Source organism: Psammomys obesus, unplaced genomic scaffold, assembly GCF_907164565.1.
Source record: "Psammomys obesus unplaced genomic scaffold, mPsaObe1.curated_primary_1811, whole genome shotgun sequence".
Lineage (NCBI taxonomy): Eukaryota > Metazoa > Chordata > Mammalia > Rodentia > Muridae > Psammomys > Psammomys obesus.
This window is the reverse complement of record NW_026594428.1, coordinates 14,400,083-14,412,742: the sequence shown is the minus strand read 5'-3', so window position 1 is coordinate 14,412,742 and position 12,660 is coordinate 14,400,083. Positions and strand designations below refer to the sequence as shown.

Sequence of the window (12,660 nt, the reverse complement as noted above, 5' to 3'; positions counted from 1 at the left end):
AAGTTTCTAACCAGATGAGTGCACTTGCCAATTTACTCAGCAAAATTCTTGCTATGGAAGATCTTCAATTCAGGTTCTGGGTATCTTTGGAGGACCTGAGTGGGAATGTCACAGGGACTCTTGGGTAGCACTGGCTGAAATTCTGAGAAGGCGAGGCGATAGCTATTTAATGGGGGGAATCACGGTCGTGTGGTAGATGCTATAAACCTAGACAACATGATGTTGTCATTATAAGTGGGCAGATTTAGAGGCTAGGCATCCTGGATAGCATGCAGGCTCTGGTGCGACCCCTCCACCTACCTTGGCTGTATTACTTCATGGCTGAGGGCAATAGTGGGAATGTGTATGACAGGAAAAGATCACTTAAACATATGAATCCAGAGAGACTGGAATCCTACAACCCTTCCAAGGGCAGCCCTCTATGATCTAAGGCTCCACCTCTCAAATAGACCAACCCTTCTGTATGTGAAATGGGGATGGGGGCAAATCACATCCAGATCATTGTAGGCATTAGTCAGATTCTTCATGGCCATAGTGAGGCCAGTACCAGGACTGCGTCCTGAAGAAGGGTGGAGCCTAGTGTGAAGAGCTGGTGAGATGAGACATTGGAAACTGCCTCCTGGGTCTAATGGCCCAGTAGCTGTCCAGGTCCTTAGTAAGAACCATCTGGGAGAGCTGACAGAGGTGTAGCCAGACTTATGTAGAGAACACACTGATAAGGAAGTAGAAAAAAATGGAGGCAGTGAGTGGAAACTGTCCTTCTAAGAAGTGGTGTGGAGTACTAAAGAGAAAGACAGGATGTGGCTGAAGAGGTACATTGGATCCAGGGAAAGCTGCTTGCTGCCCTGTGTTTTCTATCTATCTGAGTATGTGTGTGTGCCCAGGCAGTCATCCAGGGAAACAGAAGGGTCACTGAAAACAAATTAATAAGGCTTCTAAGAAAGCAGGCTTGATCAGGACCTGAGGTGCAGGTGGAGAAGATGAAAGGGAGATACCACCTCTGCAAATGGGGGAACATAGGGGAATTGTGGCCTCAAGATAAGAATGTGGATGCTTCCGTTTTCCCTGTGAAGTGGGAACCGAGGTCATCTCCTGGGAGGTGTGACGGCGAGTGACCTCCAACAGCTCCCCAGGGTCAGCTGAGGTGACTGTGCCCCTGCACTTACAGTTTCTGCAGAAGCATTGCTGCCAGGGTCAGGCAAGGTTAGGGTCTTGCCAAAGGCTGAGGTGAAAAGGCGATAATGCAGAGAAGGTTCCCAGCTGACCCTGGAAGGGTATGGGAGGTACCAGGAAGGACAGACGGCATTGAGAGGATTCCCACTATGATCTGAACAAAGTCTGGATGATCACGGAATAAAACAAGACAGTAACATTTTCGTAAAGTTCACGATGGACACCTGGAATCACAGTTCCGTATGGAGGTGGGAAACAAGTCACATGCTTCAGCTTGTGCTATTATCTGAACCAATAAACTTTGGGGCAATTTTTTTAAAGTGGGAGTGGCTGCTAGAATTCTAGGTATTATTAAGCAATTTTCTCACTGATTTATTTTTCTCAGTCATTTATTCGCACTGTGAAAGTTCCTGGAAAAAGCTGCTCCTTCCATTGAAGCTTCTGCAAGGCTGACTGGCTGAGTAGAACTGCAGCGGCTGTGGAGAAGTTGAAATAGGGCAGGTCCTTTAGCCTTGTAAGTAGCCACTCCTTGCCCACCTCTGTCTGGTTGGACATCCTGAGACTAACAGACTCCTTGTGGAATGTATTAACAGAGCCCCAGTTTCTACCAACTAAGGCCTGGACGGTTTGTAGCTCAGTTTTCCCCACTCTGCTTTGCTGTATCCTGCCTATGTACTGTTTCCACCAATGTATTTAAAAAGTGTCTTCATTTATGATTTTCTTCAAATGATTTCACTAGGCATGGGATTTGGGATAACCTAAATGTATAGTCTTGGCCTATGGTTGCCTGTATTTAGCTTCAGAATAAACCATCTCTTATTCCTTTGGAGATGAGAATTATGTTTTTGGATGGACAATGGCAAGATAGATAGTTCAAAGTGCTTTGCATGGGGCCTGTTCACATATTATCAGGGTGGGTGCCACAGATGCCTGCCCATAATGAGCAGAATAAAACAGGGTGGGGTGGGGATGGGGTGGGGGGTGGGGAAGAGGGGTAGAAGAGAAGATTTAGGAATGAAAATTATATTTATTCCCCCAAACAAATTGTGGCAGGAACTCAAACAACAAGGTTTAAAATTACTCTACCAGGAACAGCCCGGGGCCAGACGCATCTGAATTCAGCTTCCCTCCCTTCTCCTCACCAGATTTGTTTTTTCCAATAAGCAAGGGCCAGGACTAGGTTGAAAATGAAGGAGGAAAATGGCTGTAGGCATATGGCAAACTATTTTCCATAAGCATGTCTTTTTTTTTTTTTTTTCTGTCCCCAGATGCCTACTATATTTATCTTAGGCAGTGCTAAATGCCTTCTTCCCCCTTTTAGCCGTCTTTTGTCTTTTCATTTTTGAAATAATACACATCTACAGTCTTCCACTGAATTGCTGCTGCTGTTTGAAAGGCAAGATGTTTCTTTCACTTCAAATTAAATAGCAAGTGAACAAGACAGCCTAGTTCAGCTCTCAGAGGATGCCGAAAGTAACACTGGGACAAAAGTCTAATAGCTGTACAGAAAAATTAACAAGATATATCAAAGAATGATGCCAGCTGGTATTCAGGCACACGCATACATGTTAGTAAGAATTATTTTCAATTACTTTTCCTACTGATCTTCAGGGTAAATGCAATTAATTTGGGAATTTAATTCTTGGTCTTTAGGGAGGCAAACATAACAGTTTAACTATGAATTGTTTCCAAGCATTGGTTTATAGATGAGGGTATACAACAGGAGCTAACAGTTGGTGGAACTGAGAATTTACAAGTGTGGCCTAGATGCTGGCCTAACCCTTCCTCCAGAAGCACGTTATAATCAGGCCCCATGTGAAGTTGTGCTCAAACTGATACACTGCAGGGATTACATCTTCTTTCCCAGGAACTTCTCCTGCTCTATCTTTGGAGGGAAGAAGAAGAAGAATGGAAACCCTGAGGTGGTGCCAGCCTTAGAGCTACCACAGCAGAGGAAAACGCAAGCCTTCCTCTCAGACAATGTGGTCAGACAGTGGAACCAACTTCCTAGTTCATTTTAAAACGTGGATGTGGTGGCTAGTTTTATGTCAACTTGACAGAAGCTAAACTCATCTGAGGGAAGGGAACAGCAATTAAGAAAATACCTCCATAACATCCAAGCTGTAGGCAAGCTTATAAGGCATTTTCTTAATTAGTGATTGATGGAGGAGGGCCCAGACCATTGTGTGTGTTACACCCCTGGGCTGGTGGTCCTGGGTTCTATAAGAAAGTAGGCTGAGCAAGCAATGATTTATAAGCCAGTATTCCTCCATGATCTCTGCATCAGCTCCTGCCTCCAGGAGCCTACCCTGAGTTCCTGTCTTGACTTCTTTTGATGATGGACTAAGATCTGCAAGTGAAATCCAAATAAACCCTTTTCTCCCCAGTTTGCTTTGGTTATGGTGTTTCATCACAGCCATAGTAACCCTATTTAAGACAGTGGGAAATGATATTGAGTGACAGAACTTCACAGTACCCACAAAAAGAACCATCCCAGTGCTTTGGAGTTTGAGGCAGGAAGTTCAGAGTGTTCAAAGTGAGCCTAGGCTATAAAGAGAGAGAGATTGTGTAACAAATAAAAAAACAGAAACCCAAACCAAAACCAACAACCAAAAACCCGGGTTGGTAAGATGGCTCAGTAGATAAAGAGCTTGCCATCAAGCCTGCTGGCCTGAGTTCAATTCCTGGAAAACTGACAAAGGCACAAGGAGAGAACTGACCACACAAAGCTGTCCTATGATCTCCACACGCGTGCCTAGTATGTGTGCCCCACCTACAATAAGAAATAAATAAAAGAAGGAAAGGAAAAAAAAAGTGTAATCCCATGAGTGCCAAGTGTTCATTCTGGAGTCAACTGACAGAATGCATTCTTTCAGGCCCTGCAGAGGACATGAAGACAAGCACTTGTCCTTGACCGACCATATATGACTGACCCAAAACATACTTGGTGTTATCACTGTATGTTAGCATGTGTGTATGTGTGTGTGTGTGTGTGTGTGTGTGTGTGTGTGTGTAGGCCAGAGGTTTCTGCGGGTATCTTTCTCCATCACTCTCCATCTTTGGCTTTGAGACAGTTCTCTCACTAAACCTGGAGCTAGCTGTTTCAGCTAGACTGACTGTCTGGCCAGCAAGCCCCCACGATCCTCCTGTCTCTACTTCTCAAGTGCCGGGGTTACAGACAAATACTGTCATACATTTTACCAGTTCTGGAGTTTGGTACTCTGATCCTCATGCTTGCATAGCAGGGCCTTTTCCCACTGAGCCATCTCGCCAGCACCCTTACTAAGAATTTCACATTTGCACACTTCAAAAATGATGGTTCAAAAATTAGGCACTTAATTTAATCTGTTACACCCCCCATCCTAGCAAGATTGTACATACTTTGATCACAGGATATTACCTTTCCTCACTCATCAAACAACTATCAGAGTCCATATGTGATGTGAGCCATATGCTGGGAAGCACCACATACACACATATAACCATGAATATGGCTTCAACATCTCAGCTCCATCCAGTCAGCCCTTATCAGAAGGCCACTCTGAGAAGCTGTGACAGACACACAGAGCATGGTTACCTGAGCTATGACATCTGAGATTGAGGCACATCCCACCAGGAAACTGTATTTGTGTTTTAAGAGAATGCCAGCATGGGTCCATGCCTGCCAGAAAGAATGAAATTTTCAATGAGAGACACAATTGGGATTACGGTATTTCTTACATTACGACTTAGTAGGTATTCCTAAAATACACTATATACCTCAAAGAGTCATAGCAGTGGGTTTGACAAGTCTTTTGTTGGTAAAAGTAACTTCATCTGATGAGCAGCCCCACAGAGATTTTGAGTGGAATGAGTGACGGAGCACATTTATTTGGTATCACTGATAAGGAGATAAGCCATCTGGTTAGGTTGGTGTCCGTGGCTAGAAGCTAAATGACTAGCAAGAGTAGAAGACACAAAATCTTCTCTGGAGCAGTCTTGACCCAAATGGCTTTCCCTTCCAGAAAGCATATTAGAACAAGGGTTCTAGGGTGAAGTCCTCAGCTCCTGAGAAGATCAGGGCTCTGGGACTATGTTGTCTCCAGGGTCTGAGTGTTGGGGGTTAGTCTAGTGCTATGTGTTCTAATACTAATTACTGGACCCCAGGATCTGATTGCAGCCCAGACAAACCCATTCTCATGTATGCTGTACACTGGTCTTTGCTGGGTAAACTTTGATCTACCTAATTTAAAGTTATTTGGTTAATAAAATTGCTGAAGCCTGTGACTGGGCAGGGAAGAAGTAGGCAGAACTTAGGTTCCTGGGCTTGGGATCTTTGAGGGACCATGAGGATGGGGGGAGGGAGAGAGAAAGAGAGGACTAAGAAGATGTAGCAGAAGAGGAAGCCAGAGAAAAGTAAGTCACCATGGAGCAGTAAGGACCATGAGCACTTGGACATGAGGGCTGGCCTGGTAGAACAGAAGTAGGTCAGACAGGAACGTTTAGGGCAAGTAACTTGGGTTGTGTCTCGAAATAGCAAAAACCTTAGAAGGTTGAAACCTGCTCAGTTACTATGCTTTAAAACTTTCATAAACTCAAGAGGTCTCTGTTTCAATTATTTGGGAACTATCTGGGATAGAGAAGCCCTCTAGAGCCTAACAGCCATTCAACAATATCTGGGCTTGGCTTTGTGTGTTGGAGGGAGACTAGGAAAGTCCTAGAATAGAAGTAGGCAACCCAAATCTCACCTGGGTGTGAATAGGTGTGGAGGCTGACGCTCACACAGGATCTGTGTAAGAACTTCACAGAAGCTTAATGGCCAATGTGGACCAGTTAGATTGTTGTCCACTTGATACAAGCCAGGGTCATCTCAGAAGAAGGAACCTCAAATGAGAAGAATGCCTCCACCCAAATAACCTGTAGGCAATTTCCCTGTGGCGGGAGTTTTTGATTGGTGGTTGACACAGAAGGGTTTGGCCCACTGTGGACAGGGCTTGGCCCTCTGTGGGGCAGTTTTCCTGTGGGGGAAATTTTTGATTGATGGCTAACACGGAAGGGCTTAGCCCACTATGGACATGCCACTCCTAGACAGGTAGGCCTGGATTGTGTAAGAAAGCAGGCTGAACAAGCCATGGGAAGTAGGTCAGTAAACAGTGTTCCTCCATGGTCTGTGCGTGCTTCCTGCCTCCAGCTCCTGCCTCCACTTCTTCAATGATGGAGTACAACTGGGAGTAAGATGAGATGAACCCTTTCCTCCCCAAGCTGCTTTTGGCCATGGTTTCATCACAGCAACAGAAAGCAAACTAGAACACAGAGAAATAAGAAGACACCTGAGCTGGGCACAATGAGCAGCGAAGTGCCAGGTGTGTTTGTGTAACAGCTGCTGCCTCTATGCCCTTCCCCAGCTCTGAGGTCCCCAGGTGTCAAGTGTTTGAAAGAAAAAGGAGCTAACATTTGTAAATAGTGCCTTGTAGGTTTTCTTGTTGTTTTAGTGCCATGTGGGTGGAAAGTTTCATGACTTCTAAAAACCGCCCCCCACCAAGTTATCAGGATTGTGTTGCAGGTATATGTGTGTGTAGGTGAGCATGTGCAAGTGAGAGAGAGATGACCGCTCTAAATGTAAATGTTTATTACCTGTCTATCCTCATCTTTTCATATCTGTATCTATAGACAGACAGACAACCAAGCTGGAAAGATTCAGATAGATATAGCTATCTATAGATAGGTAGACAGACAGACAGACAGACAGATAACCAGGCATTGGAACCAAGGTCTAAATACAAAATTTGTATTTCTTATACAAAGACTATGAGGTAAGTTTATATTAATATATTAATTACATTAATATTTAAAGGATTTTTGTACATGAATCAGAGCTTCACACATGAAATTTGCTATATGACTTCCCAGATGTGGTACCATTCAGGAAACTTTCTGAATTTGAGAAGTCGGAGTCTGGGATTTGGGATAAGGGACGCTCAACCTGTGCTGAGCTTTAAAATGCTGTTCTGGTAAATAAAACAGCTGTCAGGGGACAGACAGCAAAGCATCCAAGGGTCTGCAACTCCCTTCTATGAAAAGTCCTGAGTTCCCAAAATTCACTGTATAATTACTACTCTCTGTTTAGATCCATCCCTACTTCCAGTTGACAGGAAGGACAGGGTGACATCATAGGCTCAGTCTATCCAGAGCAACCTAACTCTTTCATCACTGAGACGCTGCTAAGCTCTGATGAAGCCATCCATCATCACTAGGCTCCTTGCGTGATGTGTGGGGTGTGGAGGCTGGACAGCCCCTTTGACTTTTCCTTGGGTTCACCTGCACCAGCTACCAGAGGCCACACAGCTGGCCAAAGTCATCAAAAGAGAAATTCGGTAGCAGTTGTTCACAGGCAACCCAATTTCCCCTCCTGCAGTAATTTACAAAGGATCCAATGGAAGAATTTATTATTAGGTATTAAATGTTATTAATTTTGTATTGTCTCTGTATCGCTACATGAATGTGAAAAGAAAAAAAAAGCCCTTTCTTTACCATCTTTGACACAGGATTCATGAAAGTCCTTGCTTTATATAGTAAGCTTGGCAACTAAGTGATAACACCGTATCAGCATGTTTAGGAGAAGCATAGTATGAAACTCACATATTTACATCACAAAAGTAGCAAGTATATGAGAATGTTAGCCCCATCTCCTCTTACTGAACCTTCAGAAAAAAAGGAATACTTAATAGCTGAGTCAAAAAGTTCAAATGTGCTTTCTTCTGCCATATATATATGATATAATAAATTGATTGATGAGAGACAGTAGCTGAAAAGCTCAAGGGTCAGTTAGAAGCCACCTACACTGTAGGTAACACTGGTAAGCTGCCATAGAAATGAGCTTGATGGTCCCCCCCCATATTAAAAAAATATGAGTACCAGAAAACCTAGCAATCCCCCTTCTGGATGTGTACCCCAAAGAAATGAAAGTAGGGACTCATAAGGACCTTTGTACACTCATGTTCATAATTTTAATCACAGTAGCCAAAAATGGAGAAGTAATATAAATGAGTAGATAGGCAAAATGTATTTTGTCTATACAAGGAAAGATCATTCTGCCTTAGAATGGAAAGAGAGTCTGGCACAGTCTGTAACACAGAACACTGACAATATCTAAAATGAAATCAGCCAGTCACAAGAGAATGAATATGGTTTGAGTCCTCTATTGTGGTATCTTAATATAGTCACATTCATAGAAACAGAAAGTAGAGCATGGTTTCTGGGATAGGTTGTGGTAAGATGAAATTACTATCTAATGGGATCAGCTTTAGTATGCAACATAAAAGGCCCTCTAGAAATTGATTGCATAGGAACATGAATGCTCTTCTACTATTGAACCATACACATAAAAATGTTTAGTGAATCCTATGATAAGCATATTTTAACATTAAGAAGAAGGAAAGCTCATGGTTCCTTCTACTTACCATGGCATCCATAAAAGGGAAGGCAGCAAGATACAGGAAGGCCCTTCGTGTTTTGCTCCCCACAGACTCATCCACATGATGTAGCTTGTTGATGATGTAGTACCCTAAATCACTGTAGGCTACAAGGGACCAAAATAGACATGGTGTTTAGAAAAAAGATAGTTCACATGATTTTTGTCTAAAAACCTTAAAATAATTTTAAATGTTATATCTGCCTTGTTATAGAAAAGTCAGAAAAACTATGAGACTCGTGTATAATCTCATTCTTCTATTGGGTTGGCGGGCTTCAACTTACCCACACTTTTATTAGTGTGTGAGTTTCAACATGCAAAGGAGGTCAGACCATATACTTCCCTACAAACCACAACTGGTTATTGTCTCACTCATTGAAAGACTCTCAGTGAGTTGATTTTCCTCTGTATTTGCTAAGTATTGGTTTACCCAATTTCTTATTATACATTTGTGATAGTATATAATACTACAACAGAATGCTTGGTGGAAATAGCTGACACTACATATTTAAGTATTATTAGGTATTTACTAAGAGAAAATTTCTAGAGTTTAGCATATGATTTCAGCACAAGTTTTAGAGTGAGCTTTTGATGCTTGCCAGTACTCAGCGTCACTTCTTGGGAGGAGGGTGGCCAATGCTGAAAACTGTCCTATGCAGTAGAAAGTGATACCCACAGGGTGTTTTGGGAGTCCTCCTGTGTCAAGACTTGTCATGCTGTGAGGCTGAAGCACAGAGAGCATCCAAAACATACATATGCAGGGTGTATACAAACCCAACAAACAAGAGAAAGAGATGCAGGACTTGAGGGACAGCTAGCATCCTGATAGCTGTCGTTAGCAAGGATGAAAGGAGAGGCCATGCTAGCTTTGACCTCACTGATGCACTTTAAGACAAAATGGATCGATGTTCTTCAAATGCTCTACCATGTAAGTCATACTCTCATAACTATCGGTGTATATACATATGACACCCAGACATAACTCTGACATCATAATGGAGCTGAAGGGAAAATTGAGACCCTCATGTCAAAGTTGGAGAGGTGACCTATTGCCACACAAATTAGTCAGTGGAGATAGTGCTCTTCCATCATCATCAGTCTTGAGTCACAAGGATTTTGCAGTAATGCAACATTGAAAATGACCTTTAGGAACCTTAAATGTATCATTGGGAATTTCAGAGGTCATACTGGGTAAGCAGCTGAGTTCAGGGTGAAGGAGCTAAAGAGTTCTGATGTTCAGAGAACAAGGTAGGGTTGAGGTGAGAACTAAGAGACAGCTGCAGAGGTAATAAGATGTCATCTTAGGAGAGTGGTGGGTCTGTCAAGGCCACTGAAAAGGAAGAAAAGAAGCCCAGGCAGAGGACATCTTGAAGCAAAAAAGGAGCAATGGGAAGGTGAGACTTGTCATAGCAAGGGGTGGGAGGGAGACAGCTGTGCTTGGACCTGTCATGTGGACCAGAAGCCCTAACAAAGATGAGAAGCAGACAGGTGGCCTGAATTGACCCCAGAAGGCAGTGGGAGAGCTTCAGTCTGAGTCTGAAGAGGCACATTCAGACCAGCGTTCAGCTGACGGAAACACAGAGCCAGAAGACAAAAGTCCTGCATCTCACAGTCTATGCTGGGGGTGGAGCCACGGACACTTTATTACTGCTGCTGTTATTTTATGTCATCGACAAATGTTCACTTGGCAGGGTCTTGCAAGGAGATAATCTTGATATATCCCTAAAATGCCCCTAATTCTGGCAGAAATCCCTGGAATATAAAGGTTGGTGATGCCACATGCAAGAGCAATGGGGCTGATATGAATAGCGGTAGAGTGAAAATCCCCTGGTAAAGGTTACAGTCCTTGGCATATGCCAGCTGACAAGACCTGACTACAAGGCCAAGGCTGAGGATCACGGGATAGGGAAAGGCCGAGGGCCAGAATGGTGGTGACTCGGGCAAACCATGTCTCCCTGAAGTTCAAACATCAAAGTCCCGACCTCTGGACCTCAGAATGTGACCTTATGTAGCCACAGGATTATTGTAGATACAAAGACAGCTATGCACAGGGAAAAAAAAAGTCCTTGTGAGGATAGAGCCTGGGTGATGCAGTTCCATGCCAAAAGCGCCAGGAAAGTCTCAGAATCAAGGGACAGGCAAAGGGCAAGTCGTCCCTCAAAGCGCTCAGGAGAAATCAGGCCTGTCTATCACTTGAGCTCAGACTTGTTGCCTACAGACCTGTAAGACTGCACATGTCTGTCATTTAAGCTATGCAGTCTGTGGTGTTTTGAAACAGCAGCCCTGACAAATAACTACAGGTAGGTTCCGAGAGAGGTGCTTTTGTTTCAGGCTCTGGTGTGGCAGCAAGGAGAGCAGGGGTAGTGAAAGTGTGTAGCTGATGGCAGAGCATGTGTCCTGCACCTCTTGCCTGGTAATAGGGAATAATAGAAGTGAGCACTCTTATGCCGACAATAATGTATTTTAACTCAAGCCCCAAGATGGAGCCTTTTTGTAGGGAATCTGGGGTAAACATGAAAAGGTTAATGGTGGTTTAAGAACTGTGGGGTTCTTGAACCTTTTTCCCAACCGTGTCTCCAGAAAATAAGTACTATTTCCAGGTCATCCGAAGCTGGTGGCTGGGTGACCTGTGTAAAATGTTTTGCATGGAGTCCCTAATGACTACTCTAGCTGCCTTAGCTATATTTGGTAAGCTTCAGCGTCAATCAACTACTGCCTACCAAGACTGTTCTGAAAACTAGTCTTCCTCACAAAGAGGAGAAAGCTATAGAGCAAAATTAAACAGAGCTTCTGAAGAGACACAAACAGTAGGACCCTTACTTGACCTATGTATGCACTAGTACGAGGCTTCAGACCAGACCAAAGAGAAAAACCCTATAAATTCATTGATCCTCTAACATCAGCCCTTCCTACAATCAGTGGTTCTCAAAGTTGCAGGGCTTGTAGCTACCGGCACTTATGGCAAACTATGAAATACTCACTTTAATCAAAGACAATCTATGAAAGAATATCTTCTGGGAACTGAGGCCCCATCCATTTTAGAAAATTATAACATGTGCATTTCTAAGATGTAAAACCCCGAACACCTGTTCTAATTCAAATTCCCAAGGTATCAATGTGTAAAAGTCTCCCCAGGACTATTTGTTGACCCAACTGAGTTCTATTTATGAGACTTTTTGTAGGAGCTTGCAAGTTCATCCTGGGTTTCTAACATATGTATTGTTGCCAAAGAGTATGTGCTTACATGACTGCTAAACCACATTTAAATCGCTTCAACAAATATGTATTGAATGACTTATTCATACAAGGCACTGTGCCAATTACCCAGCTGTGAAGGGGACAGCTTTCTGCATGAGGGCTGGGACACGGGTGTATAATAGATTCAATTATATTCTGGATCTGTACTGGGTAGTAATTTTCTGGAAAGCATGGGGATGAGAGGTGCACATATGGCTAAGGCCTTGGAGAAATACCCTGGAACCATGCATAATAATATAAGCAAGTAAGTATGAGATTATAACATGGGAGCCAAAGCCCCACTAGTGTTGGCCAAGTGGGACTCATCATGAATCACTACGGGTGTTGTCTTTTCACTAGAGGGTATGCAGTATTCCTAAGTGAAAAAACAAGATGTAACCCAGGTTTAATAACTAGAGATTAAAAAAATGGATGAATTCATCATGCTCCGAGAAGTGATTGTAAGCACATCCTTGGTTTCCCTGCCTTTTTATAGCAACAACTTTATGATTTTTCAGCTTCCTTAACTACACACTCTACAGTTTATGTGCCCACCCCTTGGCCCTGGGCTGGCCAGCAATGTGTTCTGGTCAATAGTGTGTGAACAAAGTGATGGAGTAGTGCCTTTGACTCTTGACTTCAGGAAGCTTGTGCCTCCACATGTCTTCTGGAGTCCAGCCACTGATGTCTAAAGAAGCCCAGGCAGTGCTACTGGACTAGGAGAGATACACAGTAAGGAAAAGAGCTCAGCAGAGGCTGTGTGGCCATCCCAGCAGAGCCCCCTCCAGATCAGCACATCC

General features: G+C 43.5%; 1 protein-coding gene across 1 annotated transcript in view; it reads right to left on the bottom strand.

The window, feature by feature from the left end:
- Ankh (ANKH inorganic pyrophosphate transport regulator) overlaps window positions 1–12,660 on the bottom strand; it is a 138,715-nt gene that overhangs the window by 37,328 nt on the left and 88,727 nt on the right. Inside the window, exons 3-4 of the mRNA XM_055618989.1 lie at window positions 8,613–8,731; window positions 4,751–4,834 (exon numbers count right to left, since the gene is read on the bottom strand). Of these exons, the coding sequence (XP_055474964.1) occupies window positions 4,751–4,834; window positions 8,613–8,731 (203 nt within the window). The remainder of the gene's footprint in view (window positions 1–4,750; window positions 4,835–8,612; window positions 8,732–12,660) is intronic.